Consider the following 20,243-nt stretch of genomic DNA (forward strand, 5'->3'; position numbering starts at 1 on the left):
GCTTCTTCACCGTAAGATCATCTCCGCAGCAGGGACGGGGCGGGCGCGTGGAAACCACGGCATGCCCGACGGGGAGGTCTGGTCTGGTCTGGTCTGCCGCGAAGCCGCCTCGGAAGCAGCTCGCCAGCCTCGGCGGCCCCCTCTCCCCTTTCCTCTGCCGCGGGCTCTTTAACGGCTCATTAGCCAATACGAATGGCTAATCGCCTCCCGCAGTTCCCGGCTCCCCGCCCACGGGGGCAGTGCGGATAGCCATTGGCTGCCTTTGCTCCACCAAAGGGGGCTAATTACCATGCGGCGAGCGGCTCTTATAGGCTCCGAGGGGTGCCAGTCAGGCGCGCCTGCTCACCGCCCTCCCGCGCTCCAGCCTGGCCGGCAAAGTAGCGCTGCTGCGCTCGCCACTCGCTGCAACCGCGAGCGAGACTAGACGGGAAGCGAGAGAGCGCTGCTGCTGCCGCCTCGCCTCCCCCCCTCCCGCCGCCTCCTGCGCTCGCCTCGCCGTCCGGGCCCCGCGAGCCATGGTGCCGGGGTTGCCTCCCGCGGGCTGCAGCCTATGGGCCAGCTGCGCCTGAGCGGCGGCGCCCGCCTGCCCCCCGATGCCCCCGGCGCCCCTGCCTCGCCGCCGCTGCTTCCCCCGCCGGGGCGGAGGAGGCTGCTCGCGCTGCTGCTCTTCGCCATGCTCGCCTTGTGGCTCTGCGTGCTCTATTCGTGCGCCGCCGGGGCGTGCGCCTCCGCCGCGCCGGGTCTCCTGCTGCTGCGCGGCTCGGCTCCTCCTGCCCGGCGGGCGCACAACCCCGCGGCGCTTTCCAAGCTGCTGCTGCTGCGGGCGCCGGGCTCCAAGGGCCAGCTGAGTCCCGAGCAGGAGAACGACGACGAGGACGACGAGGAGGAGGACGACGGGGGGAATAACAACAGCAACGGCGGCGCTGCCGTGGATTCTCCTCTCAGCCCCATCTCCAGCTTCCTCAACGGCTCCGGCACCAAGCGGCTGCCCCAGGCGGTGATAATCGGCGTGAAGAAGGGCGGCACGAGGGCGCTGCTCGAGTTCCTGCGGGTGCACCCCGACGTGAGAGCCGTGGGCGCCGAGCCCCACTTCTTCGACCGCAACTACGAGCGGGGACTCACCTGGTACAGGTACGCCCGGCCTTGGGGAGAGCGTCCCGGACCTTTCGCGTAGCCTGGCGCCCCCTTCGTCGGGGGCGAGCCGTTAGAAGCCGGTCAGAAGGCTTAGCTCGCCTCCCCCTGAGACCCTACGAGCCCACCAGGGTGTGAACGGACGGCAACCCGTTCACGTGTCTCTATCGACCCAAAGTGGGAGATTTCCCTCTGCCCCACTCCTAGGGAGAATGCGACTCGCTTAACTCTCTAGCAGTTTACTGCTTACTTCACCCCCAAAACACACAGGGCTGTTACTGGGTGTTGATGGGTAAGCGGGTAAGGTAAGTAAGAGAGAGACCCGGGCCGAGTCGTCCTGCTTTTCCGTTGCACCAACAGTACGCGCGGTCAAAGCCACCTCTGAAGCTCTTAGGAGTTTGAGTAGCTTTGACTCCCAAGTAACGGGTTTAGACGCGACTTGTTCGAGGGTTTGCCCGCTTTCCCTTCCCGGAAAGAGGGATGCGTTGAAAATGTGCCTGGAACTGGAAGCGGGAATTAACTGGCGTGGGTCAAGGTGGGAAGTAAGCAAGGGAGGCCACTGGTCCTCCCGGCCGAGCCCGCTTTGGCGAAAGTGGGCCTGCCCACACGCCGCCTCGAGGGTCCTCTCCAAGCCGTGTTGTTTCGAGGCTCGGGTCGCCTCTCCAAGGTCTCCCTGAGCGGCCTCCAGTGTAGGCATCAAGTGTCCGTGACCTTCATGATGGACGGGGTGAGGCTCGGCTGCCCTGCAGTTATTGTTCCCAGGAGCCCCGGCGTGGATTAATTCCGCTAGGCGTTTGTATTGGGGGCTGTTTGTGTGCGCGCGTATTGGGAGGGTAGTGGGTGGGAGCCGAGGGCCAGCAAAGGAAACTTCCCCCCCGCTTCCAAATCGCTTCCAAGCGCCGTAGCCGAACTCGCTCTAGATCTACCCCCAATCCCTCTTTCTGAAAAGCCCGCAGCCCCATTCAGACGGCAGTGAGGTCCGCACGTATCTGAGCAGCGCGCCGGCGAGCGAGTTTGAAGGCGCCTGCCGTGCGCGGAGAGGTAGTGAGCTCTGTTGGGCGAAAGGGAGCACTGCAGCTCCTGGTTCGCCAGCCCGCTCGGGATTCTTATTATTTTGACACGGGAGCCCGGCGATCCGCTGTGCCGACTGAATCTCTGCAAACGCTAATGAAAGTCAAGCTTCCATAACTTTCCTAGACCTGCTTTGTGGAGCAAACGCGTCTCCATTGGGTGCGTTTTAAGGATCCTGGAATTTAAAACGACAAATAGATCTGGAATGGTTGTGGAGTCCTTTGAGCAGTTTCACGCGTCCTCTGGGGGTGCGAGGATGGTTTTAAGGCCTCGTAGTAGCGGTCATACTCACCCGATCCCGCCGAGTTTAAGTTCTGCAGGACTGGAGGAAAGAGAGTTGCCCTTCCCAATCTAGACAGCGGCGGCTCCACTCCGTCTCCTGCGCGCCCTCTTCCTTGTCATTTTCAACAGCAGCTTCTTGCGCCTTTCACATTTCTCCGTCTGTCTTCCTCTCCTTGGCCGATGGGCTTCTCTTTGAAATGAGTCTTTAGGGAGGGCAAGAAAGGGGAAAATTTTTAAACAAAAACGTCCTATTGAGAGCATGCAGGAAAATAATCAGAGTTCAAAACGAGAGCAGAAAGAGGGTGGAACGAAAGATCTTAGGCAACGGATTTTCTTAAGCGGGTCTAAGATCAGCCTCCTGTGTGGTTTGACTTGCGAGCTTGATCTCTCCGTCCTCCCGCTAAAGGGGAGAATTTTATTTGCGATGGGGGGGGGGCAGAAATCCTCCGCTACCTTATGGGGGAAAGAGGAAAGTGCTGTAGACACCAGTTTTCAAGCCAGCGGCAGGTGATTCTCTCCTCTCCTTCAGATGTATGGGAGAGGGGGAGATGGTGCGATTTTTTTAAAAAACACCCTGCACTTTTTAAACGGATCTGTCCGCTGACCTTCGGCACTTCATGGGGACTGAGTGCAGACCTGCGAAGAGAAGCCTCAGAAGCATCTGTAATGGGATGCGGTCGTCGTCTGTGCAACATGTGTCAGTGCATGGAAATGAATCCTTGTACAGTCGAGGTGTCCATTGATTTATAGGGTGGTGATAACTTGGAGGGAGAGCCTTGTCTGTTATAAATAAAAATGGTTTTGATTTTACATTCCTAGCCCTGCACTCAGTCAGGTGACTTCCACTCCCCCCCCAACCCCCCCCCCCCAGCTTGCAGAACTTTGAGTGAATCTGTGCAGGGAGGTGGAAAAATTACAAATACAAAATCCAAACCCCTGCTATGCTGAGCACATGGCCGAGTTGCTGTTTGTGTGTGTGTGTTTTTCAGAACATTCTGTTTTAAATATTACACAATTTAAAACATCTCAGGGAAGAAGGGTTTGATTAAGGAAGACCAAGAACAGTGGCAACAATTTTAACGTGTACCAATCAATAGATGTAGTTGTTGCTTTCAGTAAAGGAAATTTGAGATGTATTTGTTTTTAAAGTAAAATGGGAAGAAGACACAATATAAACGTATTTGGAGACGCCAAGCTTTTTCGCTCATTTAGGGTCACACAAATGCTCCTGGAGGAATTGTGGGCCAAGTAAGCAAGAGTGCGAAAGCGCTTCCTGCCTTCTGCTCTGGCAGGAGGATCAAGTCGCTTGTTTGGTAGGCAGGCTGTGCTTGGCCCACGTCTTCTCGGCTCCTTCCTCCCAGGCTCTCCTTTGTCACTCCCACAGCCCAGCGCCATAGCCTTTGATTAGGGAGGCTAGTGCTAATTTTGTTAGCCGAGAGCCGGATCTCTGTTATCCAGAGGGACGGCGTTCAAGGTTTTCTAAAAGATCCTCCCCAAACTACTGCTTGTAGCTAATGAGCAGAGCTGTCAGGAAGACAAAAACCATTAAGTGTTGCTAAAGACCAAACTAGGAGGGAATTTTCATCTACGGCAGCTTAGAAGTTGCGGGTTGGGTGGATGGAATGGGAGCCTGCATTTAAAACGCTTCCTCAACTCTGCCTAAGTGGTTTAACTATTTGAGGGGGGCGGACTTAATCACTGGAAAGCCACATGCTTAAAGGTGTGCATTTGATGTGCAGTTTTGTTAAATGATGAAACTCAAAAGCATTAACATGTAAGGTGGCTGGGAAGAAAGACTGTGCTGTTTGTCATTCACAGACGTATTAAAGTAACTAATTTAAAGTAACAATTACCTCCCATTGAACTCCAACTTTACAGGATTTTTATTTTGCATTTGGCATGATTTTGGCTAATGCAACCACCTTTTGATCAAATGTGCATGTCTGCACTTTTCTCGGTGCCAGTCTTATTTTCAGGATGGTTTCTAAAAAGCTGGGCCTTTCTAGATAAGCGCAGAGTCTGGAGTGCCAGTGTTGATCGGAAAAGTTTGCAGGTTATGCAAATATGAATTATGCAGATTGGCCGGATGTCCAATTGTTGCAGGCCTTGGAAAGATGGTAGTTGAAAGAATGGGAACCAAACATATGACCACCTTAATTGCCTAGAAGAATATTCTGGCATCCTTGAGGAAACTGGAATGGGTTTAGCACTAGGTTTATGAGCTTTCCTCTCTTCCTCCCTCCAGCCACACAAGTCATGGAGCATGAGATTCTACCTGTTTGGCATATTCAGCACAATCCTGTTGTTTTTCTCCTTTTATTTTCTCTCTCTCTGGTCAACTCTTTCTCCTTGAGACTGGCTGAGTGTATGCAGAGTTACTTGGGAGTAAGTCACTTTGTGTTTGTTGGAGATTCCTCCTGAGTAGACGGGCATAAAAACAGCACTGTTTGTAGCAGCATCTCTTTTTAAGACCGGAAGGCTTGCATATAGTATCCAAGCTTAGTTGAAGCCACTTTTATGTCAGCTGGAACAATGTTGCCTTAAAGGAGATGACATGCTGAAATGGCAATAGTTACATCTGGCTGGTAGTTTTTATTTAACAGGGATGTAACAGTTTTCCTAATTAAGGCCCAACTGAGCCCTTCTACTCCCCTCCTCCCCCACCTTGCCAAATAGTCAATCTGCTGCTATTTAAAGGAAGGACTTCTGTGCAAGAGAAAAATCAATGTGTAGTTAGGCCAAATGATAGTTTCTTAAGCTAAACCAATATACACAAACATGTTCTTTTGAATTGAGGCATACATTTTCCTAGGAACTCCCCCCCCCTTTTTCTGGAAAATAAAGAAAGACTCCAGCTTAGAACTGCTTTGAGTTGAAGCTGAATTATGAAGGGCAGCTTGATTTCAGCTGCAGCGCACAACATGCTGCTTTAATAGTGGGCTTTGTTTTGTTAAATCACTGTCTACGAAAACGCTGAGAAATAGCTTGGTTCTCTCACAAACAATTCAAGCTGCTGTGAAGTTGTCACGTGACACAAACTACCCGTGCAGCAACGGCAAACCATTTTTCAGCTGAGTTACTTCAATTTGATTCTTATTGAAACTAAACCATCTTAGTCTCCTATATGATTTTAACGAGCTCTTGGATTGGGGTGTTAGTCCTGTTTTAATAAGACTAAATTGTCTTATGGTAGTTCAGCTGGGGACTGTGACTTGTGAGTGGAAGCCATGATACGTAAACAAGAATAGACCTGGGAGGGATGTGAAACTGAGGCAAGAGCTTGAGTGGCAGATTAACGATTTCTGCTTTAAAATACTTTAACAGTTGCAATCAATTAAATGTAGGTTTTAATTTCACTCAGCAGCATCCCCCCCTCCAAGAAAGGGTGTTTAGAGTATAACTTACTGCTGTAAACAATGCTTTCTTAAACAGAACCATGTCCCTTCCCTTCAGCAACCAAATATTAACAGAAACTAAACTCTATGCGTGCCTTTTCAAAAGGAGGCACCTCCTTTTCAAAAAGGAAAAGAAAAGAAAGCCCCATTTCAATTAATTGGAAATCTTTCCTAAATGTAAAGTATAGGTATAGCACTTCAACTTTGTAAAAACTCCACTGCCAAGTGCTTGAACTGACATATGATTTTGAATGCTATCTTTCTCCATTTTGCCAAAGCAACTTCAGAGTTGGCGATATGTAATGTGACAGCATGTTAGTAGAACCTAAAGATCTTGGTATACTATTGAATTTGAATGGCTTCTACTTTTCCTCTTTACTGGATTGACCACCAGACCATTGTAAGTCTATAGGTTACATTTTAATGGGACCCCTCCACCCTATCTCTGCTCTGATAGCTGAATTTGCTCAAGTTTTGGGCTATGGCACAATTATATTATTACTGAGATAATAGCCACAAATCTTAATTCAACTTACTTGATTTTATGGGGAAGAGAAAACTGCAGTAATATAGCCATTGAAGTAAATGAGATGTCTTTTTTTCAAATTCTGCAAAGCCTATGAGTTTATTGCAGCTAACTCAACCCGAGGAAGCCATTTATGCAGAAGTGTGACCAGGATTAGGGGACTAGTTTAGGATATTATTTTTTTAGCAAAAGGCTTGCCTCTGAAGGGAGATGCAAGTGTTCATCGTCAGCAAATTCACCTCTTGTGCGATATGTTTCAGCAGGAGATCTGCCACTTGGACTATTTGAAATCTACAAATTTTGATGAGGATGGTTGGTTACTGCCATGACAGGCTTTTTAAAAATATTCATTTTATCATATTTTGTGTCATCATTCAAAGTAATTTCCAAGTGAAAATTTTGTGATACTTTGGTTGGTCCTACTTAAAGGTATTGCTGTGGATTTTGGAGAATTTTTTTAAAAACTATTTTTTAAAAAATTCTTATGGAAGACCCTGTTTCTGGTGAAACTTAACAAGGCATTGTAGGGGTTGTGTGTGTCTGCTCAGTTAAGCATTCCCAAATTAGTCAACTAACTCTATTAGAACCTAGCCAGGAACAGTTGGCTCTTAAAGGGAAGTGGAGGAAATAACTCCTTGGGATTTTCTGTTCATATTGACTGCAAAGCTTTCAATGTTATCTATGATTAACTTCAAGGCTGGCCACCTTGAACTACAGTATTGAGAAATGGTTGTGTGTTTTAAAGCAAGTAAGCTTCCATATGTGCCTTATCAGAACTGACTTGGGGGGGGGGGCACACTGTAACACACCTAAGACATTTTCAGCCTCAGACAGTGCAAACATATACATATCTGCTCAGAAGTAAGCCTTGTTGCATTCAGTGGTATTTATTCCTCAGTAATGTGTACTGAATTACACCTTAATTTCTGAGTTAAAATGTTAACGGTAATCTCAAATGGAAATGCTCCTGAGATCTAAAGAGCAGCATTATCCCCAACTTTGCTTAGGCAAAGGCAGCAAACAACTCTTGAGTTCGCAACAGCTAAACAGGGTAAAAGTGAGAAGGGAATGTGTTCAATATCTGCAGCATCTCTTTAGCTATTGTTGGAAAAGTTTGATCCTCAATAGCATCCATAGCATTTAAAAAAGAACTATGTGTGGCTGGCTAAAGAACTGGCTGTCATGGTTTTATTAGCGAAATTATGTTAAAGCATCTTGAGTTCTGTATTAAATTAGCGACCTAAATTAGACTGTAAAATGGTTGATTAATCCTTCCCATGTAAAGAATGGGTACGCAGCTAATTGCAAATGAGATTCCCAGATCCAGTAAGTGGAATAAGTCAATATTTAAGAGAACACTTTGCTTTAGGGATGGGATTGCCTGCACTAGCAGAACCACACTACTTAGGCTTAAATGATTCACCAGAATAAAATGCCTCTTGTTTTAATTAATGTATCTATTAGTCTAAGGCCAATTCAGCAGACATGCAAGCAGTTTTCCTCCTGGAAGAAATTACTTCTGTGAAGCTAGTAATTATGCAGCTACAGATATGGGGCTCCAAGCAAAGATCATGGTGATTATAATAATGATCTTAAGACTATGAGGTATCTATTTTGTATTTGGCTTATTTCAGAACATGGAGCATAGTGGAACTTCTGAAGAACATGCTGTGATATTCTGACAAATGTTGTCATGAAGTTGTGCAAGCCTAAGCACATTTACAGAGTTAATTAAACTGAAGTTGTGCTCCTAAACGTGCTTGCCTGGGATTAAGCCCTACTCATCTTGACATGTATGGATTGTGGTGCTCCTCTACTAAGTGTGTTTAGGATTGCATGGATGCTCAAAGCTGAACCCTGCTGTGCTCATTTGTACCTTCTCCAGATAAGTGCGCATGTGTTTCCAAGGAAGAAATTTCAGACCCGAATGCATTTTTGTATTCTGACTTGTGCACAACTTTAGTTAACTTTAGTTAAATGGTAAAACACACACACCTACCTTTATTTTGCAGTTGTAATATGTACGCAATTGCTAAACTAGAATAATTTTGTTTTCAATCTTAAAATCTTATGCCACCCCAATCTTTCTCTGCTCAGTTGTTTGTAATGGGAAGAGATTGCTGAACCTCACACTTCAAGCAATGACTCTTTTTGAAAATATGCCAGCTTCTGTTGCAGAACTCCAAAAAAACAGCAGCCTGATAGCTGAAGGTCTTTGGAACATACTATTTCTGCTTAGTGGCTTCGAGCAGAAATGTTTCGGCAGGAAAGGAAAGGAAACTGGATCCAGCTATTAATGCTAAGTAGTTACAAGCACTAGAGTTCCTGGGTTTTTTCTCTCTCTTCGGCACTGACTCCGGAATCCTTGTGGACAAAAGCAAGGTGGGAGAAAATGGCCCTTTTTGCAGCTAGGCTTGAAGGATGCAATCACTTTCTTTATGTAATCGAACGCTTCTTAAAACCTTCAGAATAACTTTCCTGGTATTTGAACAATGCTTTCAACCTAACTTCCCCATCACTATGTTACCCTAATATAATTGTTGGGGGTGGCAGCAGTTGTGAAAATTGGAGCTGTGGGTAACTTGCTGAAATATGCACACACACAGTCTACCAACCTCTTACCAGACTTGTGAGCGCAAGTTTTTGCACTGTGAAAATGGTTAATGTGCAATGCTGTTTGGCCTTTTAAGAGTATAGCAAACTACACAATCTGTACATCTCAAGAATATTTGTACCAAATGGTGTTAATTTTGAGGGAAGGTTGTCTGTGTGTGTCCTTATGTGTGGCTGCATGGGTCCTGGGTTTTGGGCCTTGGGCCTCTCCTTATCTGCTTAGAAATTGGAAATTGTTTCTACTTAGATAGAAATGTCTGGCTGTGGAAGTAGTGCCTAGATGGCCGGTGCCTGATTCCTAATAAGTAAAAACAACAACACGCAGACATTGACTTCTGAGAACTGCCAAATTTTAGTCAAATGCTAAAACAAGAACATATGATACAATAAAGTATCCCAGTAGTCTTTGGTCAAATGTTGGATGCCATTTTTCAGTAACGGGAATTGATCCTGTCTGCCTTCCTATTGTGCTTGTTAGATTTTCCATATGGCTCCCAGGTTGATGAGCAAATATGTGGGAGAGAATGGAAAAGAGCTCATTGTTCTCTGTGTCGGATGCTTTGCTGAAGTTGTGACCCTTATGACTTATAAAACTCCCGGTGTCCTAAGCTAGTCCCACCCTCCAACACCGAGATTCTTTAGTAGGAGGCAAGCATTCTTTTGGGGTGGGGAGAACTGCCCCTCCTCCCCTGAGTCCAAATGAAGGCAGCTTGTGCATCTTACCTTTAAAGCACACTATACCTTTAAAGCACATTCTTTCCCTCAAATAATTATAGGTGCTGTAGTTTATCTATCAGAGATCAGAGTTACAATTCACAGTAACCTGTAACAAACTACAATAAAATAATAATAATAATAATAATTAATAATAATAATATAAATAATATATTTATACCCCGTCCATCTGGCTGGGTTTCCCCAGCCACTCTGGGCAGCTTCCAACAGAAAAATAAAATACAGTAATTTTTTTTATAAAAAGAGATATGTGCTGTTAATGTGCTTTCAAGTTACAGTGTGTTCACAGCATTAGTTGTAGTCCTGTGTTTTCTTCTCCACCGCAATTAATTCCATAGGGAACCTTCTGTTTTCACATTTCTGGTGGCAATGGTAACTTTCCATCCCCCTTGAGAATCCTGAACATACTATCCTTTCCTACTTTACACCTTGGGTCTAGTAAGCTGAGTCTGTGGACTGATACATGCTTGCAGAGTTGTATTTGTATGCATTGTCTGTTCCTTGATTTGGGAAGGCTGGTGGTGGTAGCCTTGAAGCAACCCTGTCCTCATTGTATTGGGCTGGAGATGTCAGACAGGTAGGGTGCTGACATGTCACATGGGGGAAAAAACCCCTATCAATTACTCCCTTGAAATCTGGCAATATGAACTCCTGGGCTGCTTCTGGGATTGGTGCTTAGATAACATTGGGACTTATAAGCAATTGATGTACATGTTTGTTAAGCCCTTGGACTGGGAATAAAACCACGGAGGGTACTTGGTATAAGAATGCTTTTTGAAAGAGTTGAGGGTGTGCTTGCCACCCTGGGCTCCTTTGGGAGGAAAGACAGTATAATAATAATAATAATAATAATAATAATAATAATAATAATAATAATAGGATTTCTTACAACAGCTTCCCCATCCAAAAAACAAATACTTGAACTGAAAAGCCGGCCTTCTTCATTTTTGAAAAATGATTGAGTAGAATCGTAGACAGTGCTTTAACATTCCAAACTTTGTCCAACTCTGTTGCCTGAAACAAACCGCCGAGCAAAGTTTTGTATCTGATTTCATGCCGCATCAGCTCAGGGGCTCTTCACTTCTACTTCAGAATATACTTACAGCCTCTTGAATGAATGAAGCTCTTTGGAGGAAAGAGCCTAGCACAATTCAAGATGGGGGTCTCCCTGCTCTTTTTCATCCGCTCTCCAAGGCACATAATGCCTTCCAGTTTGATTCCAGCGGGACCCAAATCACAGTGTCTTAGTCGCAGCATGAAGTTATGAGGAAAATGGCCCCCAAAGGAGGGACGGGCTCTTGTGATCCATCAGCAAGGCCCTTGTGTTTCTCTGGGAGCCTTCCTTCAGATTGCAACAGGAGCGTTGAGTTGTTCAGACAGATGGCAAAGATTATTTCATGTTGCTGAGATTTCAGTGCACTACTGTTTCAAGCATGTCTCCCAGTGCGGCGCAAATGATGCGTTCTTCCCAGCACGGCGCTGACGGGAACTGCTTTGTCTTCCCTGATCATGTTTCACAGCCTCACCTGTTGAGGAGTTGATTCTTCCCACCCCAACCCCCCACCCCCGAAGTTGAGCATGCGCCGGAGCGGACATATTTGGCTGGTGAGTCCACCCATGGCTCTGAGTTGTGGTGAGACTCTGGGGCCGTCAGTGAAATGGAACGTTGCTGAGTAGCGTAAAAAAGTGATGATGAAAACTTTCTGTGTAGGCTTTTCTCCTGGTGGTTCGGGGATAGTAGCTCTTTATTTAGAGACCCATGTTTCCCAACTCTTGCTCTTTAGCAGCCCTGTTATTAAGAGCGGAAAATGGGCATTCCTATTTGGCCTATTCAGGCATGAGCAGAAGCTAAATAACTTTTTCATTGGGTCTGTCTCAGCTGCTGCGTTTGTCAAATCTGGATGTCTGTGTTATGTGCCATTTCTGAACAACATTCTCAAATAATGAAGGTGTGTATATATGTGTACAAGTGTTCCTCATTCCCTACACCTTCCAGCTATAGTTCAGATTTTAGAACCAGTTGTGTAGCACTTTCAAGACCTTAACAGGCCAGTTCTGATGGCTTGTGAAGCAAGCCTATGTGTTTGTGTAGTCCATCGTACTCTGGGCCGGCCCACCCATGAGGCAAGGTGAGGCGACCATCTCAGATGGCAGGATCCACAGGGGCAGCAGAACCCAATGTAGAGCCTTATCCCCACCCCGTCTTGCATCTGATGTAGATCTTCACTGATTCCTTCTTCCTTGGTGGGGAGGGAGGCACCATTTTGTCGTTCTCCTTAGGTTGCCAAAAAGCCTCAGGCTGTCCCTAGATGCTCTTTATGTTGAGAGGCTGTACACTTACAAGAAGTGACTGGGTACATATGCTGCTAACAAAGCCCTCTCCTCCATCAAAATGGCTGCATTCATCTACACCCGCGGCCCTCCAGATGTTTTGGCCTACAACTCCCATGATCCCTAGCTAACAGGACCAGTGGTCAGGGATGATGGGAATTGTAGTCCAAAACATCTGGGGGGCCGAAGTCTGGGGGTGCCTGATCCGCATCTTGGGGACTGCTGCGTTCATACACACGTACATCTCTGTGAGCATGAGAGGCAACCTGCGCTGAAAATGCTGGCTGTATCCAATAACGCCATCAATGCCTGGACATCATTCAACCCAACAACTGTATGAAATGTCCAGCTTGCCCTTTTGCATGCAAGGCTAAAATGAGAAACTTAAAGCTCCTCTACTGGTTTTAGCGCAGGCACCCCCAAACTTCGGCCCTCCAGATGTTTTGGACTACAATTCCCATCATCCCTGACCACTGGTCCTGTTATCCAGGGATCATGGGAGTTGTAGGCCAAAACATCTGGAGGGCCGCAGTTTGGGGATGCCTGATTTAGCGTCTGGACATTCCGCTTTGCAGCTTCCGATAGTTTGTCCTGAAAGACAACCAACATCCTTGCTCTTTTGTTGTTGTCGAGGACTGGTGATCATTGAGTCAAAGGGATAATAAATAGGCCAGAGCTCTGCTGGGTAGCAAAGCATATGGCCTCAAAGCACAACAAATACCAGGTCCCACATATTCCTGTGGCCTAATTACAGGGTTGGAAAGCAACCAAGGCTGCTACCTGTTGTCACTGTTGTGGTGTCTGAAATGATTGAGGAGCTCTGCCGCTCTGTTGTGTGATGTTTGCACTCTCAGCACCGAGTTCTGCTGCCCTCGAAACAATTTAATGCTGGGCTCAGTTTCCTGGGTTTAATGTGTTGTATCTGGCTTTAGAAAATATTTTCAAATCCTTGCGCCAAGAAACATGAGCTTCTTTGACTTGCGTTCATTATATATAATGTGTGCTGCATGCCGCCTCATTAAGAAATGGGGAAATCATTTTGTCAACTGAAGTGATGACTGCAATGTATATGTACATGGAATTGCTTGCCAGTTCTCCGGATTGTCAAACAGATTTGAAAGCCAGTAACAGGCCAGCAGCCCCATGACTGGAGAGATCAGGCTTGCTTGGGCTGCGCCAGTCACTGACATCCACTTGGCCACCCTTGTGTGTGATGCTAAAAAAATAGGTACTTCTGTTTTGGGGCAATGCGTAGGAGGCTGAAACCTCTCCCATTTGCTTGAGGACAAAAAGAGCAGCTGAGAGCAGCTCTTCCAAACAAGAACCGGTGGAATATATAAATTTGCATTAATATCAATCACCAGCAAAAAATTAGTTGCATAAGTGGCTGTCAGAGATGAATGAGATTACTTGCTGCTTTTTGTTTTAAGCAGCAAATCAGACTTAGCATCTTAACTGCTACCTTGGAGGTGGGGAAGCTGTTCAAAAGGTTTGACTTGATTCCTGAAAATTAATCACCGGCTTTACCCCTAAATAGGGCTGGGTGATATATTGATACACCATCCAAAACTGGTTTGAAATCCATATCGTGAGATCTGTTTCATAGTTTTTGACCTGGCAATATATTGTGAATCATGGTGGTGTGTGTGTGTGTGTGTGTGTGTGTGTGCTATGCAAAAATCATAATGTGGGAAAAACCCACTTCTCCAGGGTCAGGAAGTCTGTGGCCTTCCAGATATTGCTGGACTAAATCTCTCATCATCACTGACTGTTGGCCAAGATAGGATTTGAGTCCAACAACATCCGGAGGACCTTTTCAGTACCCAAAGTTGAAATGCATATCTGGTGTGGGGTTTGGAGGTGAGAGAAAGTGGTGGGAGGCATGGAGGATGGAAATGCAGTTGGGAGTGTAAGCAAAAAACAACAACAATAAAAGCCTGGTTGGTAAAATATGGATTTTTTTTTACTAATTTCTCATTCTTGGCGATGACATTCTGTCTTCTGCTGAAATGTGTTTTCTCAGTCAAGCTTTTAGGCTCCAATTATCTCTTGAGAGAAGAGGAAATCTCTCATTGGGTTATTCGTGAAGTGAACACACCAAATGAGAACAGTAGAAAAAGCAAGCCCTGCAGCTGTGGCTCCTTGCAATGTATTGTTTATATTGATTTATGCATATGCAAGCAATGTTGGGCAGCTGACCACAAGGAGTGGGACCAAAGAAGTTTTATTTCTTATTTAAACATCCATAACAAAGCATCATTTGGAAACTGTCATAAACCCAAACAAATTCTCTTCCCATCACTCCATATTTCCCAGAAAATAGTGCTCCAACTTTGCTTTATAGGAACTTCCATATCTTAGGATGTTGCACCCCTGATTCATGACTCGTGTTGTAATCCTCTTACCATTTTACCTGTAATCCTTCCATTTCCACCATCCATTCTGTAGATCTGACTGGGAATGTCTCGGCATGGTCTGATGTGCTGGAGCACAGCAAAAGAAAACAGGAAATGTGGGTGTTGGGGCAAGAAAGAACAGTTACCTGGAATCTTAAAGTCCCTTCACTAGAAGTTGTAGTTTCTGGGTGGAACCCAGTATCATATGAATGATCTTCCACTTGCACAATGTGATTTCACCCTCTTGTCCTGCCCCCTGTTGTAGAGGGGACTTTTGAGGGCATTTGGGGGACTCCAGGGACAGAAGAGGACAGCAAAAGTTCTGTTCTGCATTCACACGGACAGCTTGGGATGCAACCCTATAGTGATGATGATAGGAGATGGGAACTAATGGCTGAACTTGTTAGTGCATCCTTCAGGCAGAAGACTGAATCTCTGGCATCTGCTTAAAGTAGGAAAGTTGGGCGGCGGTGCTGGGTGGAGCTGGCATGGGGAGAATAGCTGGCATATCACTTGTCTTTTCTCTTAATATACTAATTTGCTTAAGTGTTAGGCACAGATGTGGTGGAGGGAATTCTCTTTCCATTTATATATCTTCTATTGCCTGACAAGCTTAACCATCATCTAGATCAGGCACGTCCAACTCCAAAGAGACTGTGATCTACTCAAAGTATAAAGAGACTGGCTGTGAGCTACCCATTGTCATTGCCATGAGTGGTTGACCTTTTTTTTTTTTTAGGGGATCTAAAAGGAACACTAAGGCGATCACTAAGCTTTATACCAGGATCAACCTGTTGGACATGCCTGATCTAGATGGTGTTTGGCTGATCTTTGTTGGGGAGGGTGGGGTGTGGAGCCAGAGGGTGACGACTAGTCAGAAAGAGGACCGGGCATTGATAAAGTGGGATAGCAGGCTAGTATTTCACTCCAAGCCTTGATGTCAACTAACAGGGGCGGGGAATTCTTTCTGTTCTCCCATGGTTGCTCAGGACTGTCTCCTGTATTCCCTGGGTTTGCAGCAGGGTGTAGCCCAGGGGTGTCAAACTTAAATTCATCGGGGGCCGCATCAGCAGTTTGGTCACCCTCAAAGGGCCGGTTGTGTCTGTAGGACTATGTGCCCACTCTTTATTATCATAAATTATTGTCACTGCATTCAATTATTACTGTTTTTTGTAATAATGTAAGCTCATTCCCACCCCCACGAGGATCACATTCCTGCGTCATGGCGTGTGTGTGGGAGGGGATGTAAACGAGGGAAATTTGAACAAAAGGTGGGGATCGACGGCTTCGGGGGGGGGCTCAACTAAACCTTCGGCAGGAAGGAGAAAGCCACTGCTGGGATTAAAAACCTGCAGATGGAAAGAGGGCTTCCCTCTCCCGCCCTGCGCACACCCAAACCCCGCTAGGCAGGATGCCACACGCTGCAACCCACCCCATGCTTTGGAGAGGGGCAGGAAATGCGGTGCAGCACCAACTCCCTGCTTTGCTTTTGCATCCTCCCTCCTCAGCGCCAGAGTCCCTTCCCCTCGCGCTGAGGGAGGGCAGCGGATTTCCCGAGGAGGAAGGCGGCGGCAGCCCCAGCGGACGTGCATCTTCGCCTCAGAGCTGCTCTTCCCCCCACCCGCGCTGTTGTCGTCTTCGCCGCCACCTCTCCCTACCGGGACTTCAGGCAGAGGAGGCTTGAAAACCTCCCCCCCCCAAAAAAATTCCCTCCCACCTACTCAAACCGCGAGGCGACTCCATCTGGAGCCCTACATCATGAGGGGCTGAGAGGAGGCGGCGGCAGAGCGGGAAGAGCAGGAACCCGTGCCGTCGCCGCCTCCCTCCCGGCCGCCCCCCGGGGAGCAGCTCCGCCGGAACTGAAGCCAAAGGGTGGCTCGGGGTGGGGGGCAGAGCAAAAGCCAGGCACCCTCCCGAGTGTCTATGAGGAGAAAACGGGGGAAGAGGGAAGAGAAACCCGGCTCCATCAAGAGAGCGGCTGTTGCGCTTCGCCTACTTCCCCCTCAGGCTCACTCCGCGTCCCTTTCGCCCGCTCGCTCACCCACCTCCCGGATGCAGCCGAGGATAGGAAGGGAAGCAGTGGGCGGCGGCTCCCCAGTGCCGCCTCACTCGCTCTCGGAGACAACAGCAAAGCCCGCCAAAAAAAAATCCAGCGCTGCTCCGTCCAGGCACCAACTTTGCCGGCGGCGCCTACCTCCTTGGCGGGCTTCCTCCTCCTCCTCCTCCTGCATCTCACTTCCCCGTCTGGCCGCTGTGCCACCGCCTCCCTCAGCCTCATTCGAAATTGAAATTGCCTGGCCAAGGCCGTCAGCGCGGCTCCAGCGCCCCGGCCTCCACCTGCAGCCCCGCCCCCGGTTTTGACCCTCGGCCAATCGCAGGCTCCAGAACTACTGTCAGCGGATACTGTCGGCGGCGGCTACGCGGGCCACATGACGAGGTCTGGCGGGCCGGATTAGGCCCCCGGGCCTTGTGTTTGACACCCGTGGTGTAGCCAATGATCCAGCTGTTGTGGACTACAACTTCCACCCTTCCTCATTATTGGCTGTGCTGTGGTTGGGGATGGTGGGAATTGTAGTCCAAAAATATGGAGCACACTGTGTTGGCCACTCCTGGTTTGTAGGTGAGGTGCGGACCTTTCCACTGATGCTTTTTGTAGCTGCATGACTTTTGACCATTTGTATTGTGGCTATTCGCTGGCTTTGTAAATTTCAAGGAATGTGAAAACGGCTTGTTCATATGGTTTGTGCCAAGAGTTGGGAACCTGTGGCCATCCAGAGAATGAATGCTATCTGCAGTGAACATGACTAGTGGCTGGGGATTATGAGGATTATTGTTCAACAACATCTGGCCACAGTTCTCCATGCTTTGCTCAAGCAGTCTTGCATCTTCTCCAGCAGTTTTACCAAGGCTAACATAGCAGGGTTGTATTTTTAATTTTTGGATGGAATATTCCCTTAGTGCTGATCCTTCCTTCAGCAAGTCTCCCCCCCCTCCCCAAGACTGTGGAGCACACTGTATGATCGGGAAGGAGACACAAACATCTCTCACCCGCCTTTCCCCCTGGAAAAATGAAAGCGGTGAGGGCTAAATGAAAATGCCAGCTTGCCTAATGCTAAGCCATTAGCCACTGGATTCAGGAAACAAAGAGTGCTTGTGTGTACTGGCACATCCCAAGTATTGAAGGTCATTCCTTGTTTAGAGTCTGTTAGCGCAGTGTTTCTCAAGCAGTGTGCCTCCAGATGTTTTGGGACTACAACTCCCATCATCCCTAGCTAGCAAGACCAGTGGTCAGGAATGATGGGAGTTGTAGTCCCAAAACATCTGGAGGCACATTGGTTGGGAAGCACTGTTTAGCACACACTTAGGATGCTTCCACATAGCCCCTCTGCATATAGAGAGAGCCCATCCTGTACCTTCAACCTGTAATTCTAGCTATTGGCACCATTCACTTAACTGGTTTATTTCAGAGAATCCCAGTGTCTCAAACTGTTGCACTCACACTTTTCCAACATGTCATTCCATATATATATATTTTAAAAGTGGCAGGTTCATATTGCTTTGGGAGTTTCTTGCACAACTGTAATGCTATTTCCTTACTTGGTTTGAAGGTGTGGCTTGCAATGGGCTTGGTGTGTAGCCTTTCTTCCTCTCCCCATTACCTGCCTGCTGCTCCACCATGTGGCCTCTTCAGAACCATTGCCCTGCTGTAGCATCTGGGCTGTATCTGAAAGTGAGTTTAAAGGGGGGAATGATGTAAAATGAGCATGGGTGGGGAAAGGTGGGCAGGGAAAATTTACCCCAGTTGTAGCAACTGGTAGGAATTCTAGTGTAAAGGGAGAGTGAAAAGAGAGGACAGGATCCTTCCATATGTAATGAATTGTCTGCAAGATGGAATCTCAGTAGATATAGTGAGTTTTATGCTGAAATCCCCCCTCCTTATACAACTACTAAATATGCAAAAGCCTATTTCTTCACCTGGTATGTATTGTGCAAATAATAGCACATTAGGCTCATGCTTGTACAACTCTGAGGAAGTTGCAAAGCTGTGCATCATTCCCTTGAGTCCTTCCCTGAAAGAGAGGGGCTGGGTGCTATTTGATCTCAGTCTCGTGGTTGGTGGCAAATGTCTAGCTTAAATGTGAGTGGATGTGAAGTGGATCTGACTGGTCTGAGAGCACCCAAAATAACTGAATGAAGTTCAGGCAGCAGGGGGCTTCCCCTTGGGCCCAGAGCCCTCCCAAGGCTCTACTGATTTTGGCAGCAGTAGCAAAAACAAAAGAAGAACCAATATATTCAGCACCCTGATGGGGATGCTAATAATCACCTCTAATCAGATGAAGTGTAGATATGAGGGTACCACCCACTGCTACTGTGGAAGGTTGGCCAAGGGTGAGTGTGACCCTCAGGCAAAAGGAAGATTGGTCAACTCTGGAAGAAATGAACACCACAGACTCTGTTGCTACACAGGCATGTGCTTGGATGATTCAGATGAGAGGGGGCATTGACTGGATTCAAATGCTCCTCCTACATGCCTCTTCTGAAAGCAATTGCTGCTCTGGAAGTGGCAGCTTCCGGTAAGCCGAGAGGAAGCGGTGCCTGCGTCCTGATGAACAGCCAGTTTCTTAATAATGGTGGAGGAAAAGGGAGCCTTTCTTAATTACAACCTTGCTCTGTCCCTGTCAAATTACTGAGTTGGAAATGCAGAGTCTTTCATTAAAACTTTATCTATGTAATTAGAAATTATATATACCTACAGCAGAGAGCACCTTCATGCCTCAGTCGCTCTCTTTAAAGATACCTTGATGCTATCTGACTAAAGCCGGGGGTGTGATCAGAATCCCCTTTCTTCAGATATTGGAGCCTTTTTGTCTCCCCAGGAAGGAATGTAGTGTGGTGCTCACATTTTAGTTCCAGCTTTTCAGCCTCCCAGTTTCTGAACTCTTCCCCTCCCAGCCATTCCCAATTGCGTCCAGTGGATCATTGTTTGGGAGGCAGCTGTTCTACTACGGTATGCATTCGCCTCCCGAGTAAGCCTCGCTTACACAACCAAGAGAGTAACAAGAGCCCTACTGGATCAAACCAAAGTCCTAGTTGCTGGCCACAACTACATATTATGGTCACAATTTCATAGTTGAGCTGCCTTGGGTGTAAAAATATTTGCTTTTGTCTGCTCACAATGTAACTTCATTGATGGTATATGAGATTGGGAGGAAACACTTTGCTTCAAAGAACTCTGGACTATTTTACTCAAGTCATTGGTGCCGATATGCACCATGACAGATGACTCCTCTCTAGTACTGTCTACCAGCTTATCTAGGGAAAGGTTGACCTCTACAAATTTCACATCAGGCAGGCAATTGGACGTGCAGTCTACGTGCTCATCACAAACCTCTTTCTATTGATTGAATTATTCACTACGAGGAACCCTCTCCCACTGGAGGCACATCCTTGTCACAGGAGGATATTGCTTCACCCCACCACATGGAATAGGTTCCTTCTAAGAGATTCCTCTTTCTTGGGGCACCATCTTCTGCCCCTGAGACCGTCATAACAATACAGGTGATTACCCTGGATGCTGCTATCTCATCTCCAAAAGGACTCTTCTACCAGTTTCTGTGTGGCTCAGCTGTGTCTCTCACCTTGGCCTCATTTGCACCAAGCATGGTTTTCATCCAGCAGACAGGTAGCGTCACATGTATAGCTATTTTCATAACTGTTTCGATTGGGTGGTGGGAGGGTGAGTTTGAGGGCTTTTGCCTTTTC

At 47.2% G+C, this 20,243-nt stretch overlaps 1 protein-coding gene across 1 annotated transcript in view; it reads left to right on the forward strand.

The window, feature by feature from the left end:
• The first annotated feature begins 361 nt into the window (after positions 1-361).
• Positions 362-20,243, forward strand: part of LOC118079915 (heparan sulfate glucosamine 3-O-sulfotransferase 3B1-like) — a 34,351-nt gene continuing 14,469 nt past the window's right edge. The window contains exon 1 of the mRNA XM_035104665.3: positions 362-1,131. Within this exon, the coding sequence (XP_034960556.3) occupies positions 551-1,131 (581 nt within the window). The 5' untranslated portion in view covers positions 362-550. The remainder of the gene's footprint in view (positions 1,132-20,243) is intronic.

This window comes from Zootoca vivipara, chromosome 2 (assembly GCF_965207765.1).
Source record: "Zootoca vivipara chromosome 2, rZooViv2.hap1.1, whole genome shotgun sequence".
In the NCBI taxonomy this organism is placed as follows: domain Eukaryota; kingdom Metazoa; phylum Chordata; class Lepidosauria; order Squamata; family Lacertidae; genus Zootoca; species Zootoca vivipara.